The 27,566-nt window shown below is 39.5% G+C and overlaps 1 protein-coding gene across 14 annotated transcripts in view; it reads right to left on the reverse strand.

Annotated features, from left to right (window-relative positions):
- Nucleotides 1–5,077: 5,077 nt before the first annotated feature.
- Nucleotides 5,078–27,566, reverse strand: part of adgrb3 (adhesion G protein-coupled receptor B3) — a 119,059-nt gene continuing 96,570 nt past the window's right edge. For 5 of the 14 annotated variants that reach the window (XM_035992091.1, XM_031303199.2, XM_031303192.2 and 2 more), the window contains 15 exons: nt 25,304–25,430; nt 24,134–24,237; nt 23,882–23,984; nt 16,654–16,804; nt 14,731–14,800; nt 14,261–14,327; nt 12,848–12,951; nt 12,428–12,526; nt 11,910–12,081; nt 11,630–11,725; nt 10,756–10,795; nt 8,617–9,296; nt 8,439–8,474; nt 7,455–7,559; nt 5,078–6,172 (listed from right to left, as the gene is read on the reverse strand). In XM_035992091.1, the coding sequence (XP_035847984.1) occupies nt 5,933–6,172; nt 7,455–7,559; nt 8,439–8,474; nt 8,617–9,296; nt 10,756–10,795; nt 11,630–11,725; nt 11,910–12,081; nt 12,428–12,526; nt 12,848–12,951; nt 14,261–14,327; nt 14,731–14,800; nt 16,654–16,804; nt 23,882–23,984; nt 24,134–24,237; nt 25,304–25,430 (2,194 nt within the window). In that variant the 3' untranslated portion in view covers nt 5,078–5,932. The remainder of the gene's footprint in view (nt 6,173–7,454; nt 7,560–8,438; nt 8,475–8,616; nt 9,297–10,755; nt 10,796–11,629; nt 11,726–11,909; nt 12,082–12,427; nt 12,527–12,847; nt 12,952–14,260; nt 14,328–14,730; nt 14,801–16,653; nt 16,805–23,881; nt 23,985–24,133; nt 24,238–25,303; nt 25,431–27,566) is intronic. The other 9 variants (XM_035992087.1, XM_035992088.1, XM_031303218.1 and 6 more) reach the window with 9 other exon arrangements.

Consider the following 27,566-nt stretch of genomic DNA (forward strand, 5'->3'; position numbering starts at 1 on the left):
TCTCATATTGGCCCAAAAAATGCCATTCCTTTCAGTTCCAACTATTTTGACCCTTCCTTTTTATACTCAGTATTCAATGAATGGTTAATATTTAGACTTTGTGTCACAGTTGCGTGGAATAGAGAAAGCTGCCATTCATTACATTTGTTTAAAGGGGAGGTCAATGTTTTTGCTATGCTTATATCAAATTTGATTTTAATTGCATAGTATCTGTACTACACATTTTGATGGACCGTAGAGCTAATTGTTCCTGTAATACGTATTGTTGTACTAATTTAGTGAGTACTACATGCCAACTGTCATTTAATTTGTTAAAGCTTCAGAGTGAGTTGGTTCAACAGTTCTAATTTTTAATGCCTCATGTTTGATCAGACTTTCTTTTTTATTACAAAAACCAAAACAATTCCTTACAACACAGTACAGGGAGCATCTTTTTAGATTTTGACAAAACTGCCTGCAGCCATTTTTCATTACTAGTCCATCCCTGCTATCAAATACACCCCCAAACATTTGATCATTTCTTGTATTGCTGAAACACACTCATGTAGTTTCTGTTGAGTCTTTTCTTATGAAATATCTTGCTATCTTGCTTAAAACATTTAAAATGGCCTTTAATTATGTGTTACATACAGTATTTATCTTCATTACTCAATGACTATAACGGGTGCTATGCCAAAATTATGACCAAATCTATTAAGGAACTTCAAAGTACCTAACCTCATAACCACACTGTGCGAACATGTATTTCACTGTTCAAAGCTTAGGTTTTGACACTTTTGGAGTACTAAGGAAATGTATCAAATGAAACTGACAGTTAAATACAGCCGTCCTTGGATTAGCATATGAGTACTCAGTGCCTGCTTCAGATGGATTTGCATTCGCATGTCCAATTAGAGTTTTTGGTATGTATACCTTGTCATAACTATTGTGTAAGCCTGCTTTGAGTTAAGCCATTATATGACATGCCACCCCCTCATACACTAATAAACCAAATAAGCCTTAAGTCTAGCAGAGAGGATTGTTTGATCAACATGTCAGATCATACCCCATATTCAAAAGTCTTGTCTTGTCTCATTGTATGCTTCCTTCCTGCATCTCTTTTTAGGCTTCTCTTGCAAGTTTGTGTAGGAACAATGAATACATTTTATTGAATAAATTAATATGTTCAGGAAAATATAAATATGTTTGCAGGGAGCTACAGTCTTAGTAAGATTAGTAAGGGCCATACATTACATTGGCAAACACAGTTGCATTTGATTTTAACACAGTTTGTACAAAATTGTGTGATTTGTATTGGTGAACATGATCACATTTAATCCTACATACATTTGAACTGAAGTTTTTATGCAAATTATATTTGCTATTTAATATTTGAGTTTCAGACTTTATTTGATTACTGTACATCCCAATTTGTATAATGCCTGGCCATCCTGCTAATTATCAGTTGGACAATGGAAAATAATGATCTCCCCATTATTTTAAGTGATTATCTGATTTTACACCTCGGGGAAACTAAAAAAAAAACTAAACCTAACCAAAAAACTGCCCACTTTTTGGGCGTCTGACACCAGATGAAAGTGCAGTTATTTATTTTTTTCTGAGGCAGACGCTGTATTCAAATAAGCTAGAGATGGTTGTGTGTTCAGTAGGCTACTGTAGATACCAAGAGGAAGTTCAGAACAGTACAGCCATTGTCAGGGGCCTCTGTACCCATCATCTATCTTACTGTTCCACAGGATGAAAGCCCATACTGCATTACAGTGTTTGTTGAGAGTTTCAGAAGTTTATTTCTTTTTTTTTTCATTTCCAGTGCAGCTATCCTGGTAAGTACAGTTCTAATTTTTAAGTTAATTACAGCTTTACCTATTTAGCAAACTCTCTGCAGTTTGTCTCCAAGTTGGAAAGTTTTTTGCTAGCCAATCAAAATATTTAGATTAACATAACATTATATGCATGTATGTTAGCACGTGAACAACCTACTGATCTGTAGGTATGTAGTCATAAACTAAATAAGATGGCGCCAGATGTAGGGGCCGGGGGTCCCCAAAGTTATTACAATTTATGGGGGTGAACTAGCCTGGTTGACATCAGACCCTTCTCAGTTGTAACTGAGAGTAGGTCTGGGGAAGGTTCATTCGCAGCTTATTTCCAAAGGGGCATCACCAACGGACGCCGCTCAAATGCCTCTGGCGCACTGGATAGTCCTTCAACCAATCAGAACAAAGATGCGGATCCGGGTGACGTAGCAGCGACAGGGAAATCAACGGGTTGCAGCTGCGCTTCGGTAGCCGTCATGTTGAATGTAAACAAAAAGCTGCTTGCCGTCGCTGCGCTATCGTCATCGTGTAAAGCCCGCCTCAACGGTTATAATTGGTGCCTTGATTTGGAACAATTGGAAATAAACTTCAATCATGGATGTATTAAGAGAACTTAAGGCTTGAATGGGCTCTTGGCCAGACTGACTTGCAGAGCACATCTCAAATTTGCCGGAAGTTCATCAGGGTTTTCCCAGGCTAGGGGTGAACTTTAGTTTAAAAAAAACTCAGCTATTACAGTTTTGCCAAAGATTACATCACTTTTCCTCTGTCATTATGTCCTCCACAACATTTTATCGGGATTGATCAGGTTTCTGTGAATTTTGGGTGGCCCTAAGTCTTTCCTCTGAGCTTTAACTCCTCTGACAGGCCCTTGATAGACTAACACTTTGCCGTACCCCTCAGTCATGCCTCCAGGGGGAAAGTGACGCAGGATCAATGTGATTATGTTGATTTAGTGTTTGTAGCCCCCTAAACTCTCTGCTCTTATGGGCCTGTGGGGCCTGCCACTGATCCCCCAATGAGGACTTGCCCACCAGGCTTGTCAACACGTCCCAGCTCAATTTACCAGCAACTAAATAATACAGCTTCCCAATTTTCAGACACCCAGGACATTTTGTCAAACTTATAAGAGATACATTTGCAGCATTACATCTAGTTTATAATTTGTGGTAAACAAAATCTAAATATTTTGCCAGACTGTCAATCTTAGTCATATTATTCTCAATAACTAACCTCTTGTGCAAGATTTAAGTGAGGTATTCTTTATTTTTGAATTTTTAACTTTGCTATTGCAGGAAGTGTGGGCAGAATATGATATAACTTGTAATTTTGCCTGAAGACTTATTTTCAGGCTTTCAAAATAAAGGTGGAAGTGTGTTTCACCTCAATACATTGTGCAGTATCGGAGGAAACAACCACACAGTTAATAGAAAAAAGAAAAAAACATTAACTGAGCTGCATGAAGTCCGTCACAAGTATTTTCAAATCCTTTCTTTGAGGATTTCTTGGCACAAAGAAAAGAAAAAAAATGATAGAACTGTCAAAAATAGCATTTTAGACAAAACACCAACTTAAAACAGACCTTTTCAGTGAAATTTGTCATGCTCAGTTGCTGGTGAGTCACTACATACATCTGACAGTGACAGAATTCACCCAGTAGAGCTTATGAAGAACTCTGATCCAATACACATTTAGAGCTCCACATTTAAATATGATTAAGTCATATAAACACATAAATTATCTGTGGAGGCATTGCAACTTGTCTGATTTCATCTGTCTCCAAATAATAGGCATGCTGTAGAAAGGGAATTTATTGAGCAAATGCTTACGGTTTTGGGACCGAAAATAAGTTTCAACAGCTGCACGACTGGTAAATAAAAGAAATGCATTCACTAGCTTTTGATGTGTGCTTTCCCAAGATGACCTTGGTTATTTTGGATTTGTATCTTGAACTGTACAGTACAGTCTGTCCTTGGATCGTGCGACAATCTTTCACATGTAAAAAGTCACATTCATTAATTAGTGTAAAAAGAGATCATGTATTCATTTTAGAATACCAAGTTTCTAAATGGTGACTTTAATACCAAATGAAGTGTCCTCTTATCACTGGCTATGTTGCCATCTCATAACCCATCATGCCTCAAAATACAGGTGCAACATCACTCTCTGCAAATATATCTTATTTTACAAGGATTATTTATCTCACTCATCTTTTATGTACATGCTGTCAGGTTTTGAATGTATAAGAGAACTTCTGTGAGTTAAAAAAAAAGAAAAAAAAGCCAGTTGACAGTGTTTCCCAAGGCATTTCACTATACTGGACATTATTGAAAACAATCACTCACAGAGCCTGTAACAAGCAGCAGTACTGTATATAATTAACCTAATTATGTATGGTAGAGTAAATTGAAATGCACTGTAAATTCACATTAATGTCTAGACTGAGTTTTACATGTAAGTAACTTAATTTATCTTGTGACGACGTCAGAACACAACTTGGAGTCCTCATCAATGTGAGCCTGTGTTTATTGTCTGCCTCCCTCTTTTCCCCCTCTTGTCATCATTCTCCAGTGATGGTGTTGATCAAAGTCACACCTCCTCCGTCGCTTCCTCTTCTCCTGCTGGGTGGAACCCTGCTCCCCAGAGGGGGGGCTCATACCGATGCTCTCATTGCCCAAGTGTCAGCCGTACCACAGACCACTAGAAGGGACAAACATGAGCCCTCACACCCTCCTTCCATTTGTCCTCTGTCTGGCCCCTGTCTGCCCAGGAAAATCTTAACTGATCTTATCAGGTGAACCTTCTGGAGGCACAGAAAACCTATTAGAAGTTTGAATGTTTCCTATCCAAATTCAGAAATCAGATACAGGGCTGGATTTATGAGGTGAGTCAGGAAACTTTACAGTGCTTCACCTTCAACTACAGTTATAGGGTTTAAATCATAAATGGAATGACTAACCTGAGATAAAAAATAATAACAGGGGACAGTGAGTGAGGCACTGGAGAGAACGTTTTTGGATAATCAAGTCTGTACTGAACGAAACTGGAAACAAGATTGAATGTTTGCATGATGCATTTTTCCTATGCTTTTTAAAGTCATGGGACACTTTCAATCATGTGTTATTATCTTAGAAGTCCAATTAAATTTCACCACTAATACTCTGACATCAGTAGATTTTATATAGTTAAAATGTTCTCTAAACAAAGCAGAGTGAGTCATGAATTCCACAACCAACAAACCACATAAACTTGACACAACCTCTGAAGCAGTACGAACATATTTCCTCTTTTATTTACATTCCTTTTCAAATGTTAACATTTTTCGCTATAACTTTTGATCAGGTTGGCATTTGTTCTCATTAAAATAAATTGGCACGAGTAAAACATATGTAGACAAAAGTTTATTTACACCATACAACATTTTGTTTTTTAAATATTTTATACAGAGCTGCAGATGAGAGAGCTTGCTGGGATCCTTCAAGCATATTCTGCAGTATTAAAGTTGTGAAATATATTATTTATATAAAAGTGAGTATTATCTTTATTGCATTTAAAGCAATGAAGAATGTAGCTTGACAAACATTCATTTTAATATGACAGAAAAAATCCTCTTTGCCTCCCATGTTTTATATTATAAAGTAAAAAGTGTAGTAATGGCCAAACAGACTGTTATAAACTTTTTAAAAACCTGCATAAATATATACATTGTGCTCCCGGGTCCAGTTTTATGAAATCAAAACTAGACCCAATGAAGCTGGGACGACATGGCATGTCATTTGCTTTGTGGGGTTTCATCTTGAGAGATTACCTTTTTTAGCCAATTCTTCAACAGATAATTTGAAACACATGATGGTAAATATTGTACACCAGGCTGCCCCACACTAAGTACACTAGTGAGAATACAAAAAGTAACACTGATGTTTGTTTTTTTTTCCCTTTTTTTCTTTTTTCTCTCTCCTCAGTCCTTATACTTTATTGGCACATAATGTCCCTGCCACACTCGTATTATCCAGATATGTATGCCAAGGCTGTTAGAAAAGTCTGTTGCTTTATTCAGTGCAAAATACATCTCTTTCTCCTCCTTTTCTAGTTTGCATTTTCTCCTTCTTCACCCTCTAGACCTCTGTTTGGAAGTCTCCCTCCTGGACGTCTAAGGGTAAGTTGACACACTTTTCCCACTCTGCAGCCGTCATCTCCAGTGAGTCCTTGGTGTCAGATTCTAGTACATTCATAGTGGCGTAATTCTGGTACTCACAGGCTGGATTGTAGCTCTCCCATGGGTTCTTGTTTGGCATTGCCTTGTCCTGTGAACATGGCCAGTGGGGTGTGATATTAGTGGCATGACATCCTCTGCACTGTTATTTTTTTTTTTTACAAACGAAAAAAAAAAAAACATTTCCAGTCAAGTCAGTTCATTCAAAAGGGCATTGTATGAATTCCTAAACCATTGCTAATTGAAAATAATGGATTAATGCTGTGAAAAGCATCACATAACAAAGGATAATGGTAGTGTATTAAATGTGACCATGCTTATCATAGAGTTATAACTGAATTGTGTTTTCCCCAAGCTCAGAAACTGGTGCACTACTGTATTGTATATGGGCTTCATGTGTGAGCCATTCATCTAAATGTGCTCTGTGCTCTCATCGACAGTCCCAAAGACACTATTGCAAATGAGAGAGAGAGAAGCTTCTCCCAGTCAGGGAATATAAAATGGATACTAATGTCTGCAGCCAGCTCTGCAGTAGATTCATTTTGGGGAGTGAGAATGTACTGTAGTTTTCTATACAAAAAAACCTTGCACTGGTAACTAAGCAATGGGACTGACATTACATTGTGCTGTAGGGGTGATTGAAATGTTAGTGAAAAAAGGATTACATGCAGCCAAAAGGCTGCTGCGTAGCTGACATTGTGTAATAATCTGGCTGTGTTTGGTCACATGCCCAATTTCTATTTGTTGCTTTCAATACAGAAAACATTGCTGCTTGTCTGAGAGAGACGGATAAAGCTCGACATCCCCATTGTTAACAGCTCCAGCCAGGTGAGGAGACAGATGGTGGGACTTTTGATTTGTAGCGAGGTCAGGAAGAATTCTCATAATTCACCTGACTTTTAGATCCAAAGTGACAACCCCCCCCCCACACACACACACGCACACGCACGCACACACGCACACACACACACCCCAGTTGCAGTAAGAGAACAGCGAACTTAAGGTCATATTTGTATTGATGTTGATAGGTTAAATAATCTGCCATGCATTAATGGAAAAATGATGGGGTTGCTAAGTAGATAAATGTGCATGTAAATAAAAGTGCATTCATGGCCTTGCATTGGAATGGATGCACTCTATTGCAACAAGATTACCAAAGGTCTTCCTTCCCTGAGACTGGCCTTGTAGAGAAAATGCTTCAGTGCTTTTAAGGGGCATCCCCCTCACTCGCCCCCCGCCAGCTGCTGGTAGGCCCACTATGTATAGGAAGGTTCACTTCCACATGAAGACTTTAGCTACATACTGTAACCGCTCATTTGCACAATCACACATTATGTGTCCTGCACCAGATATTTATATGGGGTATTTTGAAGTTGCTCTCTTTAATTGGCTGAATGCCACCCCCCTGGTTGCCTGTTACTCACCATGCTGCCCATATTTGGTATGTCTCGAAATCGGTCCAGGGTTTGAAATTTCTGATTCAGTTCCTGGAACAGCTCCATGTGTCTTTTCCTGGTGTGCATGACTTTCTGCAATGGCAAGGGTTTTTTCTTTGGTATTGACAGCCAATAATGGAAATGCATCTTCCTCTCCACCCCCTCCAACTCTGATCAATTTGTTAGTGTCATGGTAGTTTACTTATAGGCCAGGTTTGAAACAAATCTACTTGTCTCTGCATAATGACTGCCAAAATAAAGGAAACACCAAGATAATTAAAATTAGGGTGATAGGTGACACTGAACGCCTTAACTATTTTAATTTGCAATGTCTGGAGTATCTGGATTAAACATAATTATTTAGTGACAAACTGCCTCATTTAGAGTTTTGTTGATGTAAGGGAAATCCTTATAATCAAACCTTGGCACAAACTCCCATTTTAAGGGCGGGTGTGCATCGAAGCTAAAACAAAATGCACCTCATGCCAAAATCGCTGCCAGAAGCTTTACGTTTCCTTTACTTTGAAAGTGCGTACAATATATATGCAGTAAAGCCTGCTTTAATAATGCAAAGGAAATGCTAAAACCTGCCAAAGGGGGTTTTGATATGTGTTTGCAAGCCAATATAATAATAATCATTGTTGAACCAGTGGTAAAATCAGATGTGAAATGTGCAAATGACTTTAAAAGCATACATTTTTGAAAATCAACGTATAGCTAATGGATGTAGGAGATGGAGAAGGACAAAATGTAGATGAGAACTGTTGCCCTGTTTGTCAGTTGACAGCCTTGCTTTTACCTTAACTACGCAGCATGTCAATACATTTTGTTGAGTCAAGGCAACTCCAATAAGCTTAAGAGGCACAACAAGTACTACTAAATCAAATGACAAACACAACTGCAAAAAAAGTGGCTTTTATCTGCACAAAAAAACTAGATGCATGTACTAGGGAAAGAAACTTTTTTACGTACCTCAAAGTCCAGATCAGAATATCGCGACTTTCGTCTCTGTAAAAATAAAAAAGAAGGTATTACGTTAATAAGTCACCAGTTTCATAACATATACACGTTAATAAAGGATGTATGGTATATTTAAGGTGTTGGTTGCAGCTCTGTATCCTCTGCACTTCATCCACATGAGCATATGTACCTCTAAGGAGCTCATAGATATTGTAGACCCTGTCTCACTCCTAGAAAGCCCCGCAGATTCCTCCATCTCAGCAAGGAAGTTCTTAACAGCCGTGCGTGGTTCAAAGGGCAGGTTTTGCATCTGCTCCGGAGCGCTAGGATACTGCTGCTCCAGGTTCACATTCATGTGGTCCATGCCTGACGGGCTGATATTGAAGTCAGGACTCATCTTGTAATGCATCAGCCTCTCGTGTGGCAGCGTATCCATAGTGATGTTCATCTTGGTGTCCTCTTTCAGGAGGGTGGGCACATTGCCCGACCCTGACCCCGCTGCTGCAGAGGCACGTGGCATGACTATGTAGTCCGTCTCCATCATCTGGCCCTGCAACGAGTGGCCCTCCATGTCATGGCCAACCATGTCATGGTCGCTCTGGCGCATGGCATCGTCGGTGCACAGGTAAACAGTGCGGCGCATGTCAGCGTTGCTGTCGGCCATGCACTGCTCTTTCAGATCACCCACTCCCATCGGCATGTGCAGAGCTGAAGGCTGCTGGATAATCACTTTGGAGATGATGTTGCCAGGCAATGTGGAGTAGTTGAGGCCCTCAGGGATCTTCTCATCCTCCTCATCATTGAGGGAAATGCGGGACAGGGTGCCTGTTATGGTGGCGGCGCGACAAGAGCCCATGTCTTTGTGGAGTGCTGCAGGGCAGAGTGATACAAGGATTAGTTGGAATTTCTTAGTGATGAAAGTAGTGTCACAGTTTGTCTGAGATTATCCAGCATAGTACTAAAAGAACAAGAGAATTCAAATCAATGTGCTGCAGAGGGAAAACTAATGGCGGGACAAATGTAAATTTGCTTGCAGCTGTAAATATGCTGTGACATTACACCTAAATGCAATGGGACACAACAGCCGGTATCTCTAGAGGATGTAACCGTAAATAAAGAAGTATGGCTACATTCTCTTCCTGCCATACAGCATGTAGGATCCTAACCTTGTACTGCACCAAATATTATATAAGAAACAGCAGCTATCTACGTATATAAAAATACCTCCTGATTATGAGAACATCCTGTCCTCCCTACTGAGCATTTTAATCTTTGCCTCATGAATCAGTAGGAATTATGTTGTCTGTTCACAAAAGGCCTACAAGGAGATTACAAGGACCACAAAAAAAGATCTAACACTCGCCTTTTTGTTTGAGTCTAATTTAATGCTCAGTGTGGACATGAGTGAAAACATTATATTATGTAGGGTGACACTGCAGAATATGACGTCTGCAGCTGACAATAATACCTGTTTGTAAACAACCAACTTAAACTCTGTGAGTCCAGAGAGTGATCTGTAAAGTGCATTTCTCTCAGACCACACACAGCTCTACTTTGGTCTGAATCAGGTCATGGTTTATAAATGACACCTGTCTGCTCTGCCTTTTTGTATTGGTCATGTCCACTTTAGCTTTACAAGACTGCACAGCATGAAGTAATGTGGGTCACTTTACTTTTCATCTCTTAACAAGTTGTGTTTCTGATATCTCTGAATAGTGGTCAGCTTGGTTATTCCCTGCAGATCCATTTAGGATGTTTTCTTCATTGGTTTGGAAAGGATTGGAGAAAGACGAGGCTCTGGGCGTCGTGCTAGTTTCCACCACTAGTTACACGCAGGACAACTTGCAGGATCTCTAAGGAACATTTAGTTTTATTAAATCATACACTTCTCTACTAACAATTACTGTGGCTCAAAAATGCAGAAGAAGCAGATGCAGGAATCAGGATGAAACATATTCCGCCCACTAGTATGAGCCGAGGAAGTAAATCCTCCTGAAATAAGACACATAGCACCTACGCACCTATTCTATGACAGTGTCAACATATTAATGAAAAACATAATTACAATGTGCGACTGCCAGAAGATGGGAAAAGCTGCTGTTATTCACATTTATTGCAGTAAAGTGAATATCCAACAGCTCTCTTTATACTGCTTTGTTCTCAGATTAAAGTCAGTGTTTTGGTAAATGTGAAAAAACTCCTGTGGGGATTTTTGGTTGTGATGTAACCTCAGCTATTTTTTACTGTCTAACCTCTTTGGGGTTTTTGCTTCATTTTTTAAATGCAAGGCAAGACGAATCTTGTTAATAAGAGACCATCTGTTCTTTACCTGATCGGCAAGCGATGTCCACATCTTTCTCAAAGTCCGTCTGTAGGCAGAGGACAGTCAAATCAGTCAGTATTGCGAAAGAATAAAGGCTTTTTTTTACTGTAAACTGTGTATAGACAAAACAAAAGGCATCTTTGTGTGTAAAAGCCAACTGCAAGATTAGGATCAATAATATATACAGTATTACTAAATATATTACATTTCCAAATGCTTTAGGAATCCTAACAATTTATCAGTAACACATCTATGGAAAAAAAAAAAATGCAACTGCAGCAGCTGGGAAGTATTTTGTGTTCGCTGCTAATGACTGTATTGAACCAGGGGGTCTTGACACCTCTGCTATCATGAAAACAATTTCACTCTGAGGGGCATTAGAATACTAATGGCAGATCATTGTTATGATCTGCCAGTGACGTCATCGTGCTAGATGAAGAGGACTGGTGTCCCATTTCAAAGGTCAGGTTGGTAACAGTCCTCTATTACCCTGTGAGAGGATATGAGAGGGATGCATGGCAAACATGGACAGTAAGATCAATCAAATGGAAATAAAGGATTGGGCTGAGGGCCTGAGAAAACCAAAGGGAACTAATGCCATTCATCAGAGGACCAAATGTCTACCCTGCATGTAATTGCAGCTTTGCAAAACGTTGTGTGGAAAATTATAAACCTATGGGAAACAATGCCTCATGTTTTAAAAGCCATATTAAACTGAATAATAATGAAAAAAACAAAAAAGAAATGCATGGAGAGTTAAATTAAGGTCAATGGAGAACAAGGAGGTTGCATGTGTATTATAAATAACCAGGGAACATTGGGTCTTCTTAAAATATACAGGATCTAATGGTTACAGATAACTGGGGGTAACTGTGCCTACCATTATCTGAGCATGCCCATTAGGGAAGGTTCCTGTTGCATCACCACTGATTGGGTCTTGGCAGTTTCTGAGCCGACATCTGAAAGCATCTTGGACCTAAAGACGTGGGGAATCAGTTTTTCATCATGTTATATCATCTCCAATGTTATCTGTTAATGAGCAAATCTACTCCCTGCAACATTATAGTAAATGTAAAAATACAATAAAAACAGATGTAGAGTACGGATTGTATCACCAAAGGTCATTGGTAAAAGAAAGATGACTTAAAATTATCCTCTACCTCTTTCCGTAGGATGCAGTGCACCATCACAATGACAAAACCCTGCAGTGAGTCAAAGACGGCAAAGAGGATCTGAAAGAGGATGGAGCGCTTGTCCGTCATGGCGAGCACTGCAGACATCCAGGTCAAAGCCAGCAGAGGTAGGACGACACAGGAACTCCACAGGGACGCCCTGAGAACAGAAAGGAAGGGAGGATTGTGTAGAGGAAATAAAAGCAAGCAAATTGGTGTAGATAACACAATAAGGTCTGGAGTGAAAAGCACCAGGGCCTTATTTACTCCAGGGGTTTATTGTGCCTACTAATAGTAATGTAAGCTTACTATAAAATAAGCATGTTTACAGTAAAAATAAAAATCATTCCTAGACTGTAGATCTGATGTACTGTGGATGTAATGGGAAACATCAGTTTATGCTGCAGTGGACTACAAGGTCTAAATTGTGGAGGTGGACACGCTGTACATGCAGAGACTCCCTGTAGCATCGTCTTATTGATTCAGAGACACTGACAGGCACTTACATTGCATTGCTAGCTGTAGTTGCTGATAAAGCAGTTGTTGATACAACACCACATTTGGCACACTTGAGAGTTAATCCTGTATGCGGCTCACTCATCTGTCTGTGGGACATAGAGACAACAGCATGACAAACAACACTAACAGCCACTACCCAGACTTTAAATTCTCCCCCGCCATATAAGCAACAGCAGACGCAGCCAATGTGTGTGTGGGCGTTGATTTTCATCTCGGACTGATTCTGCCAAAGAAATACGAAGCCATGTCGTTCCCGAGAGAGATCTGACCTCTTTATGTTTATGCCTCAAATTTCCTTTCAACCACAAGAAAATGAGGTCTAAATCTCCATATGTGTGTACAAAAAAAAACAAAGCATATTTGTATTTTTGCATGAAAAATGTTTAGAAGAAAAATGAGGTACTAACAAGGACGTGCTGTCATACCCTGCTCGATGCTTCAGCTTCTTGTCCAGTATGCCATCTCTGGACACTAGTTTATTAAACACCAAGATACCGATCACCATGTTGACCTGTCAATACGAAAGGGACAGGAATATTAGATTTTCAATTTATCATTTGCAACAAGATTATTTCAAAACCAATGTTAAATCTATCGTTTCATTTCCAGCATGACATTCTACATAGGTAGTGGATTATTTAATGTCATTATCCCGCGGGGTGTTTCTTGTTTTCTGCCTGGACTGAGCTTTGACCTCTACCTTCTATTGTTTGCTCATCTCTGACATTTAGCCAATGGATGAGACATGCCCTGGATACTCTGCCCAGCACAACAACCTTAAGAAAATATCTGCTTGTCAAGAAACACTTGTCATCTCAAAGGCACCTTCTCCTATTATAAGCACCACCTAGGCTAAAATGATTCACAGCAGCTGGGTAGAAAATTCTTCAAAATATTCGGCCATTTCAAATCCCTCTAGCTGAGATAAAGAGCTCATTAAGTATTTATATAAATACATTGCGGGACGTTTTTATTCGACACACTTTGTGTCTGTGAGACATCTTTTTTTATGGTATTACAGTATCAATACTGTAATAACAGCAGTATGGTGTTCATTTGTCACACTGGAGAGGGTTGTTTCTGCCATTTTCGCAGAGATTATCTTGTGTTCCTCGGAGGTACATCACAAATGAAAACGACAGCACAATAAAGACTTCAAGTCTCTGTGCATCTGAAGCTCAAACTAAGACGTTTAGTCGTTTTGAAAAAGAAAATCTGAAATCACTTTAAATCCCACCACAGAACAGAGGTTTAACAATGAAACATATCACTCAGTGTTCAATGTCCTCTGTCCCTCTGACACAGACTTAGTGATTTGCATAATCACATTCTTTGTGTAATTTTCTCTGTACAACAATGTAAATACAAGATGATTAAAATACCCCAGTATATTAGATTTGGAACAAATGTAATGCATAAATACTTCATAACCTCCCAGCTACATGGAGCACCATTATGGCAAATGAAAGTGAATTGCTTGAGCACATTGCCTGATGGGATGCTCATTACTTTGACTTCGAAAGCAGAGTATGTTCCTCCTGTTAGGCATTTTCATAGCAACATTGTGTAGAGTTTCAACAATTTGTACCACATTGATACTGTAAGTGTCTCATTATTCTTGTATTATTATTATAATTATTTATAAGCTATACAAAGTTTAGTGTATTGAGGTGGATTACTTGCACAGGATAACTGTATACTACATACTGTATAGGTGATGACTCAAATATTGGCTGATTATTTATTATTTTTTTCTTTGTTGCAAAGTAAATCTACATTTCCCTTGTGTTCAAACTGGACATCTGATGACTGAAACATACCAGAACAACAGCAGCTGCAGGTCCAACAAAGGCATACAGAAGCCCACCCTCCAAAGACAACCAACAGCTGTAGGGTAAGCAGGAAAAAAAAAACAGTTAACTCCCACCAAGACATTAACATCCAAGTTAATGGTGCACACCAGCATACAATTGTATTTCCCTCAATTGTCAGGGGAGAAGTGCCATATGCTGTAACTCTATTCAGAAAGTTTCACAGGGTAATAAAATGCTAAAGAGATTTTAAGCAGTGTTTATGCATCTGGTATCCAGCAGGGATACAACTCACACAAAATTGGGGTCTTGCTGCGCTATTTTGAAATCTGATTGGGTTCAGGGGACTTTGTTTATGGCACTATTTAGGATACGTAAGCCACCGCAAAAGCACTTAATCATTAAGTGTTACCATGAACCCACTGTAATGTGTGTACACTGAATAATAAATACTGATGCCAAAAAAAAGAAAAACTTACTATAAACGTGTCCCATAGCCCTTTGTTTTGGTGAATCCCATTGAAACAGCAACCACTAAAGCTGGTAATCCTTAAAAAGAAAAAACAATCAATAGTTACTCAAGCAGTTCTTGTTCTTGTCAGAACTATAACTTCACTGCAAAAAAAGGCAGCCTCTGTGCCTTGCTGTCATTTAACAAAATGCAGCTAGATTCACTCCATTAGAAGCTACAGTGTACAACCATCTGAGAGATATGATCAACTATGTGCATTTCAATATTTCAATCAACATGCTGTACAGTATTCCATTAAGTAGCAGAAGAGAACAGACTGTACTGCACTTTGACAAAATGGCAGCAGTGCATCGAGGTCAGAAAACCATGTAGGAAAATGTAATCACTGTACTGTAAGAAATTTCATAGCCCTCCACACCTTTTATACGAAGGGATTTCTTGCTATATGGCTCCTCATTATAGATCTGTGTAATGGATTCGGTCCTTACTACTGTGTGCTCAGAATATTAACGCTTTTTTCCTCTCTGAGCAGCACAGGCAGGTGCTATTGATGTAATCAGTTTCCTGGAGGCACGAGGCGAAGACCCTGTGGCCATCCTGTGCCTCTCTGCAGTGCTGAAGAGGTAAAGAGTGCCGAGTGTACACAAGCATGTCATGAATCACCGCGCCGGTAACAGCCTGGTGGAGACGCTGCACTTCAAACAGGTTGAATTAAGAGACAACAGGTACCGTGTGCTGCGTGTCGCTTTGGAAATCAGTGTGACAAATGTGTTTGTCTTCTGTTTGAATACATGTGGTGATGTGTAGGGGATAAGAGTAATTTTATTTTCAACTCATTGAATGTATAAACAGCGTTCATATTATGTAACGCATTTTTATTTCCATACAGCAAAATAGTGATTATCTTACTGTATTTATCATCAAATTGTCTGTTATGGCGTTTTAGAGAAATCCATGTGATTGTAGAACAGCCTTTGTTCGTTTTTTTTTTTTTTTTTTTGCAGCAAGCAGTGGCACTGCAATGACTAAGAGAGCCTTGTTTGTTGCTAGGTAACAAGAAGAATAAGTGTGGGCTCTTTCATAATCAAATTGATTTTTTTAAAGGAGAGATTTCTAGCAGTCTGTAAGAAAGAACCCTTTGGATGAGGATTCAGACATTTATGAAATGAAGAAAAAATTGAAATCTTTCAAATTTTGATACAGATATTTTCGGCTGCCTGTGTTTAGTGACAGATATGTACAATACTAATTTTTTTTCTTTTCGTAATGTGACAATTAAGTGCAGGCAACACCGCGTGGGAGACAGGGGAAACTTAATCATCTGAAACCCATCCTGACTAAAATCTGTTGCAATCTGGGTAATAAGCAAAATTATATTGGTTCCTACCTGTATTTCATTTGTGATACATATCAATGTTACAAAGGATTGAACATTAGACTTTGGAAAGGATTCCAGGATATGGTATGATATAGATTTACAGATTTATAATCATACAGCATCACATTTAAATCCACTTCATTTTACCTTTGCAAATGTTTCATTCTCCTGAAGTCTATTTCTAAAGGGTTTTAGATCAAATGTATTCTGCTGCAGTGTTAATGCTCAGCTCACACCCTCTTTATCAGACATAAGGTCATTGCGACCTGCTATGGGAGAGCCACACCAGTCTGTCTCTCCCCACTGCTCAAGGCCGGTCCATTTACCCAGCCCTCAGAGAGCTTGACTGGAGTACAAAAGCATCGCAACAAAGAGCCTGATAGGATGAAGATCTGGCTGCCCCACAGAGAGGATGAGAAGAGCGGACGGAAAAAGACATACTGTACAGACACTTGGAAAGACACCTTGGCCTGAGACCTTGAGAGAAAATGGCAGCTGCGAGGAAATATGGGAGATAATGAAGAGGTTTAGCGAAACATGCTGTTTACTTACCCCAGCCCAGACACAGAAAGCGCTTGCGGATGAGTCTGGTCCGGACCTTTCCTGTCACTGCCATGTAGGACTGCCAGGCCTCTGTGAGGACCCAGCAGAACGATGCCAGAAAGAAGAAGTGCAGGAAGGCTGTCGTCATGGTGCAGACACCCTATTGATACAAGAAAAAAAGGGTCATAGATTAATATATCCATTGGCTGTGGGTTCAAACTGAGCTTCACATTCACAGAAATGCAGCTTACAGTACTAGAAAAGAATTACCCTAAAAACCGCTTATATAAAATTGTTGCTGCAACACAATAGCACAAATAAAAACAAATGCAGACTCCATCAGATTCCACAAGTACAGATTCCAGCAAATCGATTATATTGATATTCCTTCATTTCCTTGAGCTATTCTTGCAGCACCGACAGCATTTGCCTGTCTAGACCATCTACTGAAGTACCATCCTGTGTAGTGAATGAAACAAAGCGTCAGTTTAAACTTCAGCAACAGAGGTGGCAGTTGTAGTAAAGATCAGAGCCGGGCTATCTGACACAGAAAGCCATGGCCTAGCATTCCTCTGCACTAAGCCTCATTAGTATGCTGGGGATCACACCTGGAAGCATGTGAGCCAAGGTCAACTGTTTTACACATAGCGGAAGGGAACAAAACACAACACTGCTTAAATGATACAGAATGCCAGGTTGGAGGCAGCAGATTGCATTCAGGCTCAACAATGTAGCTGCACTTTTCAGCTTCATTAGCTTGTCCACCTTTGTAACACAGAGAGGCATCTCCAAATGCGATTGTTTAGAAGAGGATTAGAAATAAAGAAGTATCCTGAAGAATCATTTCATTGCACGCAGACATTTGTGAGTGAGAACAGATTAAGCTTTTTTTTTCGTGGTTCACATTGTTTGCAGTGTGAAGCGGTGGTAATCTGGGCAATGCCGCACAAAGAGGGAAAGATTGAAGTGTATCATCTCGTCCCAGGGCGTCCACACCATACTGTGAGATCTGCCATACACTTTACATCTCCACTGAGACAACCACACTAAATCCATCTCCTGTGGTGTTCATGGGGTTCACACGAGACAGTAATCCTGCATTACCTCGCATATGAGAAGTGGGGAATTCCGTTTCCCTACGGCAAAGTTGGGTTGTCTATAACCTAAACCCAAAACTTTATCAAATTCATGTATATGATGCATTCAGATGCAGTAGGTAGAGTCAGAATGCCATAACGTAGTACATGAGAAGCAATGTCACATATGTAGTGCACTAAACTCACATTTTAACAAAAAAATCTCCACTTTCGGTAACACATTACTATAACATAACTGCTAGGTCAGTTCAACATGCACTCATTTCACCACTGGGTTGCAGAAAACATCTGCTGGGAAAGTGGTATAATATACTATACAATATGAGTCAGTTTTGGCAGATATTTACCTTTTTATAAAAACAGTAATCAATGCTTACTACTACAAATGTCCTATAGGTAACAGGAACAGACTTATTTTAACAACACTTTAGAGCTGCTAACATTGCAGAGATGAAAATCAATCAAAGCAACAAATCAAATCAAAGCACATGAAGCTCCCATGACACATTGCCACCTGCCCATGTGTCAATTAGGTGCGTACCCTACAGCTGCTTTTGCAGAAATCAAACAAGCGTCATGTGCTATACACATTTTTGCCTAATAAGCTGTGAATAAGACATAGCATTTACTCTATAAAAGTTTAAGAAAAAGCATTTTTTTATTTCTAAGTGAAGGAGACAATAGGGGAAAGCATGTGGGTCTGTCATACTCAGCAGCTATAGACTGCCTGTTCATCCAAAGCTAATTCTAGTGTTGCTGTTGCTCATGTGCTGTCCAAGGTGCTGAAAATAGAGCCTGCCTTGTTTCCTGGAAACAGGTCATATGCAACCGTTTCAAAATGTTTCATGCTTACACTCGGGTGCCGATACCATGCAGCCTCATTATAAAATAATAAAATAATAAAAACTGTGCATTTGAAAAGAGAGAAAGGTACATTATGAGGACATTATGATCAAACCGTTTGGACAGAGGCTGTCATCCAAAAACAAGGTTGAAACCAAGAGTTCACACTGCCCTTTAGAAAAGCAATTGCCTAGAGTTGTTAAGCACACTGTGTCAGTATCCATGGAAACAGAGGAACTGAGGAAGGGACCACATTAAAACATTGCAGAGCTGATAGACATGGAAAAAGTAGGGGCTGATGGGGTTTACTTCAAGCCAGATCAATAATAGCCGTTTAAGGTCAGGACACTCTATATATTAAGAAGTGAAAGCCTAATTGCCATGAACTGTTGCACACTTTGCTTCATAATGCAATGACAGGCCACTGGAATGAAAAAAGGAGCAGTGGCCTATTATTGAAGCAAAACATTAAAGGGGATTTCAGTTTTGCTTATAGTGAGGCTGAGAACTCCCTCTTTCATAATTGGATTAAACTAATGTTGACATGGTGATTACATTATTTTCCTCAGAGCTCCAGGAATTGTATTTGCCAACCACATTTTTTTTGTATTTAGTTATTTATATCATTTACGGATTTGTTAATTGATTGCATAAGAATAAAGTGACATTTAGTCCAGTTAACTTTTAATACATATCGCTATTACTGCAATAAAGACATTTAAGAATTAGCTTGCTGGGGAGAAACACGTTAATTGCACTGTATCTACAGTATAGTTCTGTGAAGATCTACAACATTATTCAAAATGCTGCAGAAGAATCTGGACCAGACCATACAACATTCCTTTTATCTCTTCGATCGATCTGAATCAGTGTGGGAGGAGGAGGCTGGTTGTTATTTTGATTGAAGCACCCTCCCTTTGAATCAAGCAACAAGTGCCCCAGTGCTTTAAACAGTGGAGGACACTCTAAACAACAAAGTGGTGGTGGCAAAGTGTTGGTGAACCACAGAGAAACACTGAATAAAATGCATTGACTTTACCACTACAGTCAAAAAATTGCTACTTCTACTTCCTGCTCTATTGATGTACAACCTCACACCAACCTGGAGTAAGCTCATATTTTTGACATTTCTACTTCAGCCCACTTTATTTCTGTATGTGACACACTTGGAATGATGCATACAACCTCACTAGAGGATTCCTGCTGTTATAAAGCTGCGCCAAGCATGTAGGAATGAGCTGTATGCTGATGTTGATTGTTTCTTTTCACCACTCATTGAGCTACACAGTTTAACCTTTGACTGGAAGGCAGGAGTAAATCAAATCCCTCTTTCCTGCACCTCACTATAAGGCAGGTCAAGCTTCATATACTAAAAATATACTATCGCTCAAATGTGCCTTCTGCATTTCCTGCATGTGTACTATACAGTACATATATATGCCCTTGAGCATGTCAGTATAATGTTGTAACTGAAAATATAAAGAGGGCCTGAATTTACTAATATCATGGGGTACTATAGAATATATTTCATTCAAAATGAGAATTTTCAAGCAGTTCACAATTATAAGGATATACATTTTTGACTGGATAGCAGCGTTGATAAGCCATCTGTGCAGATACATAACATGCAGCGTTGAAACAAAAGGTGACCATTTTTAATCTTGTGTCGCATCATGAGGTTTAGGCGCTCACAATTCAGACAATAGCAGATATAAGTTGTATGAAGCTGTTTGTCTAAAGAAGAACTGCTCACAGTGCTCCTGACCAGAATACTTTATTGACATTTTTTTTTTAATTAAAAGCTAACCATTTCCCAGTAATAGATACTGGACACTAGCGAGAACATTTTACAGGAACTCTAATTTCAAGACTCCCTATCTTCTACCTTCCCAGGTCAAACCAATAGCGTGCATTTCTCTTTGTCTTCTTTCTATAAACCAAGATGAACAACAACAGAGGACAAAGGGAAAGCACAGACAGGCATAGGTGACTCACTGACTTCCTGCTCCCAGAGGACACCTCCACACCAAAGAGATGATTTCTATTAGATGATGAGCAAGTCTGAATCCACAAACAGTGGAGCCAATTATATGCACTTCTTACAAGAGATGGAGGGAAAACAAGTGAGGCAGTGTCAGGGAGCATGGCAATTAAATCCATACTGGGGCTATGTTTTCTCCTCTTGCTGGCCTACCACTCAAACATTTGACAGTATGTCTGATCAAGACAGAACATAGGACAACAGTGATAAATTCACTGCCCTGGAAGTTTTATCAATGGCATCACAGAGACCAACAAGAAAAATGCAACTTTTGGAAAGTTGACTGAACCAACAACAATGTATTTTACTATTGTTAATAAAGACAGCCTTCGAAAAGCTGGTTTGGTTTTGAGTTGTTAAAGCTTAAAATGTGGGTTCTGAGAGCTGGTTTAGCTATTTGAGAACCTATAATTTAAATGATTTCTATTTTTCATTTTTGTATTCAAAATACTATAATCTAGTGCCTTTTAAGCTTTTTGTACATACACTTTGACTTTTGATTTTCATATTTTCTCCAGATAAAAAACAATAACGTTATCAGTCATGTGTGTATATACAGAGACTTTTGATGTTACAATATTTCCACCCTTGAGAGAAATGTCTGGCTCTTTAGCTGCTAAATGCTCCACAATGTTCACCACCTAATTGGTAACCACCAGCTAGTCCGTCTTCTATGTAATGCTGGGCAGGTTATCAGAGCTTTTCACTCTAAACAGCTACCTGCTGCTGCTGCTGCTGCTGCTGCTGGAAACAATGCTGATGAGAGCCATGGGCGTGAACCAAAACGGAAAAGTTGTGAGCAGTAAAACCAAACAATGAGCTGAAAGATGCTAAAGAGCTTCATAGAGCTGATGGAAACTGTTGAGTCGGGTAATAATTCTCTGTGGGTTCATCAGTAAGAGCAACCCTTTCACATTACATAGAGTAATTTGATCCATTGTTAAAATAAATATTGATTTGTGCAGCTTTAATGTTCAGTATAAATAACAATATTGGCCAGTTACAAATAAATGAGTCAGTGTTGCTTTAATCTGGCTCCCGGTGAAGCAGTCAGGGGAGCTTGTTGAGTCACTCTGAGAGACGCTGAAATGACATCTTCAGTATGTCAGTGGATTTTCTGAAAACCACCTAATCTCTTTGCAGATTTCAGAGACAGATATCCTATTAGCAGCATGTCGAGTGAGTATTCCATGTTAAGTGGTGGTCCTCATAATCAAGACAGGAGATGACTGGAGCCCTGATTAAATCTGACAAGGCTTCAAATCAGCTCAGCTTTAAAAATGCCTTAAAGCTTTGTGCATTCATAGTCTTGGGTACTACTGTGTGCCAGATATGTAAGGGCCAGCAAGGAAACAGATGAACGTATCATGTGTGGATGCTGTTTCTTTGTTTTTTGTTATGAGATTAAAATGGCCTGCAAACTGTAATATGAGCCAATTCAGTTTCTGCTGCATGGTTACAGTTAGTTCATTGTGTCCACATTGATCTATAGTGTCACCAGGAACCAGACAATGTAGCTTTACCAAACACAATTTGTCTTTGGGTTCATTAATTCATTATTCATAATTCAATTTTCATTGAACATAGGAAACTTAATAGGAGGAAGCATTTTGATTTATGAGTAGAGTCCAATATGAGCCCCAACTGATGATAGGCCCATCTGCTCCCAGAATAAATCACACCTATAAGCACATAGTATGCAGCCATAGCACCAGCAAATGCATTTCTTATGATGGAATACCACCACAGACATACACTTTGTTGCAAGCGTTTCAAAAGATTGTTGGCTCAGTTTTACATGTACTGTTGATCTCAACTAAAATCTGTACATTCTGCTTCATAAGAATGTCCAAATACTAAAACACTGGCTTGTTAATGAGCCGAAAAACTAAAGAGAATGGATTACTGAGTAGAAAAAGGGGGACATAATGAGATGAGGAAAAACAAAACAGTGTTTGCTGCTTGCAAAAGGTAAAGGTACTCTGAGAATATTACACAATAACATGGACAATGTGTCATTCTGTAGTGCTGCCAAATGACTGAGAAGGGCATCTGTGTGGGCAGCCTGTAAATCTCGACTGCCAAACAATCTTTTACATTAGCCACTTGTGTACTGGCCAGTCATAAGACAGAGAGAGGAAGTGATACATATTTATTGGAAGAAGTCCTTCTTTAACTTCAGCAATTGTCCTTTTGAATCTTGCTGACTCTATCTGAAGCTCAGCACTCATTGACATCTGAACAAAAACAGTTTTCATATGAGTCATTTCAGTAATGCACACTGCACAGCAATACAAGTGCTGCTTGTATCCTCCAACCCAACTTTTAAGCTGCTGTCACAATTACACATGCAGCATCGCAATCATTTCATTAGCCATTGATTGACCGGTGCACCATGTCCCATGGTGTGCATCATGTATGACTTGCTGCTCCTACACTGTTGAATCTCCGTAATTGCAATTGCAAAACTTGTTACTGATTGCATTGCTTCACATTTGAACCACAGCAATAAAACTTTAGTATTTCATCTCAAAGTGAGCTTACTGTCCTCTTTTGTTAATTTTATTTTTGTTTTCTTTTACGGCATCGCACTTTTAATTGCAATTAAAGATCATCACTGTCTCTGTGCCAACAGATTGGGCTTGTCTCAAGTTTACCAGAGGACAATGTAACACGAGTGGTCCCAAGCCAACACAAGGTGGATCGACATCTTATAGAGGTATTAGAAACACTTACGTTTCCATTTGGGTGAAATATGAGAAGCTTGTCTGCGACCCAGAAGAAGATGAGTAATTTGCTTGAAAGAGGCTATAATGTAACTGTTATATTCTTGTTTTTATTCTCTCAACGACAAAGCCAACATCTGGTATAAAAAAGGCATTATTTTTTAGATCAGACTTATGGTAAATGTGAGTGAGACTATTTAATCAAATCTCAGCCTTTTCATAATATTAAGATATTAAGATTAAAGTTGATTAAAAATAAATGGGGAGGAACCTCGTGATATTGTGCATAAGTGTACCATACAGCTATCCCAACCCATTTTCATATATTTCAATATAAACCTAAAGATCTCAAAAAAATGTCACAGTGGCCCAATACAAAAAAAGGGCTCTATTCAACCTAAATAAAGCCAAACCGAAGCTTCACATGGATCTTTGCACTGCACTATTATCCTGACTTAAATTCTTTGATAAATAAAACAACCACTGGACCTCTATAAACTGTGCTGAATACATCCTTAAATGACACTTACCACATTTTGCGTCTGTGTTTGTCCAACAAGGATCAATATGTTGGAGCAGATTATAGATAAGCAGAAGTTGAGCAGGATGATGGATCTTTCAGAGCGAATATATCTGAAGAAAAAGGAATGATAAAAGCAACCAAATCAGACTTTTAAAAGATGATTAAACAAATAAGATGTTATATAAATGCACAAACTTAACGACAAAAAGTATTTATCATCATGTGGTTGCAGCGTATGCTCCTCAAGTGTTGAAATTACCTCCATAGAACAGCATAGATCACTGCCAACGTGATCAAGGAGAGGCATGACAGACCACAGCCAACTATCAATGTCACAGATGGGACCCCTGAGTACTCCATGGTCTGTGGAGGAGACAGAGCAAGACAAACCAGTCAGTGGGAGGTTGGATGTGGTTCATACAGGACAGTAAATCTTTATTGTTGCCCAGAGAGGGAACCAATCAAAACAACCACCACCACCAATCTGAATAGTCCACGGTGGGTTCCTTAATATACTGTGAGGTTTGAAGTGCATGCGTGGGCTTGAAGACTGTTTTAAGATGCGAGTCTTCCACTTATGTGTGCTGGACATTATATTATTATTATTATTATTATTATTATTATTATTACAAAACAATAAAGGCTGAAGCAGAGAAGCTAGGCTCCAGTGCATCAAAACATATTGTTTTTGTTTGACTTGTTTGTCCTGTCACATTTGAAATCATGTGAGCTGGCCAATCACAGGCCTAGAATTTAGAGCTATCTTTAGACAAACGGTACTGTATGTGGTTTCATACATTACATACACTTGTCATGTGTGAACCATCACCACAACACTGCACTTTTATGGCTGAATTAATGTTATGCTGAATGCTTCAGGCCTGACAGAGAAGAAGGTAAAAGTTGTATTTGTGATATCGCAATTCCTACTGTGTACTAATGCAGAGGCCGCAGTGTAAGTAGTCTGTGTTCTCAATTTTAATTACTTTATCATCTCAAGAAATGACAGGCTTCTGGTTCCTTTACAGTAGTCTAATTTCAGCACATGAGCTCAAAACATTGTTTAAAAACCTCATCTACAGATGCCAGTAGAGGAAAACAACAGGAAAATATCAAATCTGACAACTTTTACCCCCCCCCCCCCGACCAAATGTGCATTTGATTGATGAGGAGAGACACACAAGCATCAGCATGCACACACCCTCCCGCGTGCACGCGCGCACACACAGAGTTATCTAAATCTACGAGCAAACTACAAATATCCCCCCCACAAGCTCTGTTTGCCGCTATTTAACGGGATTAGCATAGGCTAAGATTCAATTTCCATTCGCATCAGCACACACACACACACACACACACACAGGCAGCGTTTCTCCTTTACATTGGCCTATAAAACCCACACTGAATAACAAATCAATAGCCTACTTACTATTTCTCTTGGTTGCTGAGCCAAAATGGCGAAGGTAGATACACGATCACATAAGCATTTAGTATGGGATGCATCTGTAAGCACCGTTTTACATCCTTTTGTGGACCAGGCTCCCCAAGAATCGTTCCTGCAAAAAGAAGGCAAAGGCAATTAATTCCAGAGGTGGCACGACTTCACGGGACTTATCGACATCACGCCGGGTTTCATATTTAATTATTTGTTTGAATCGAGAGCTATAGACTGTCACATAAAAAAAAAAAAAACAGAACCGACACATAGGCACAGCTCTTGTGTGGCTACGAGCAGCATTTCAGCTGTAGCAGATAGAGATGCAGAGACACGAAGGAGGGGGAGGACGCACGGAGCTGTCCAAGAAGACTGGTGCTGATTGATTCGCTATGTACGCAGATAAATAGGCGATATGAAAACAGCATTATTCCCTTCATAAAGCTTAGAGATAAGAGCGTTCATATTTACCTGTATGTCTGTCTGCGGATTCTCTATTCCTCTAGATGTTTTCCTAACGACTGTATTCTTTTCCGCCCCCTCTCAATGCCCCTGTTATCCTGTCTTTTTTCCTTATCGGTTGATTTTTACCCCCTCAACTGTTTTAATTAGCAGCTTTTGAATGCTTCCTTAGGGGGATTTTCACCCTGGAAACGGTGGACAGCATCAGATTGATACTCTGTTCCTCTCTGCTGGCGTGAGAGGGGGAGGTTGATACAATGAAAAAAGAAACGCACGCTGTCGCAGGATCTGTTTATTCAAGTGCAGTTCTAATGATATGACGGGAATAAATGATGGTTTTGGATTATTCCTGAAAATCATTTTACAAGAAAGTTGTTGCTACCCGGTGCGAAACGCTTTACAAAAAACGCTGCAGAACTAATACCACCCCGCGGAAGCAGCGCGAATGGTTGCAGCCAGTCCCCACTTCACACCACCAAACACTAGTAGGTGAAATGAAAGGAGCGCTTCTCTTCCATTTGTCATTCGCCCCCACTTATTTTCCATCTTCAGAAAAAAAAAATCACCCTTATTGATTAAAATAGTTTTCACATTTACACAAAAATGTAACATGACTGTGCTCGGATCCGTTTTTGCCGCAGCACATAACCTGCCATTAAGATTCGTGTCACAAACCAGCAAACACCTGTTGTCCTGCAACTTCTCACCCTACAGAATCCGGCTCTCTTCACGACAGAGTATTGACATGAGATACGAAGATTTAGAACAACATAGAGCATACTAGCTGTTGATTTGTGTGCCGAGTGGCCTCTGCTGTGTGAGGCAATCCTGCTTTGTCATTTGATCAATATGGCTGCAATATTTATTATTCCTGGAAGGGACTGTGGAGCCCTTTGCAAATTCCCAACTAGTACTCTGAGCTGTCTGTACACAGCAAAGCAACAATAAACATAACTCTTCAATTTACCCCCCTCATCTGCTCGATGGTGTTTTAAGCCTCCAACGTCAACTTCCAGGCAGCTATCCCTAACCTTAACCCTAAACATAACCATTGCCGCGTTGCCTGGAAGGCGACATTGGGGGCTTGAAACACCAAACACCGCCTCATCTCTTCTCTTCTTAACTGGGTTGCGACAGTTTAGTGCAACTGATGCATGTTTACCCCCAGACTGCACACAGAAAGCTAGTCAACAGCTGTATACTTCAGCAAACTCATAGCCATTTCAAAGCAATTTTAAATGACATAAGTAACAGAATAGGTAGTTATGAATTATCTAAATGCAAAAACATTGCCTTGTCGTGAAGGTGATATACTGTATAAAGCCCATATTCTCTGCAGGCTGTGGAGGAAGTATCTCACTGCAGCTGGAGCGCTAAATCATGTCTTAAAGGTCCATATGCACTCTGCTGATTTAAATTTTCAAGAATTTCTTCGATGGCTTCTTAAATGAAGGTTCAAACACTGACATTTCATGATGATAAATAAAAGTCTGTGGTGAGGCTCTTGAACAAGTCCTCATGAGTAACTATATTGAGCTGCATTGAATAATATAAATAAAACAGTGACTCTAAGAACCTCTTTGAAATGATTTGGATGGCATAGTGATTTACTAAGACTGTGTATTTGACAATTTGAGAACTAGGGAAAGACAGTAACATAAAGCTTTACATTGGTGACCTCCAAACACTGACAAAAACATGTTGCTGATGGCAGCCCATGGCACTTTTAAGGGCTAAAGGACTTTTTGGACTTTGTTGCAGTTTTTCATCAGTAGAGCTTTGTGAGCTTCCAGTT

This window comes from Sander lucioperca, chromosome 15 (assembly GCF_008315115.2).
Source record: "Sander lucioperca isolate FBNREF2018 chromosome 15, SLUC_FBN_1.2, whole genome shotgun sequence".
Lineage (NCBI taxonomy): Eukaryota > Metazoa > Chordata > Actinopteri > Perciformes > Percidae > Sander > Sander lucioperca.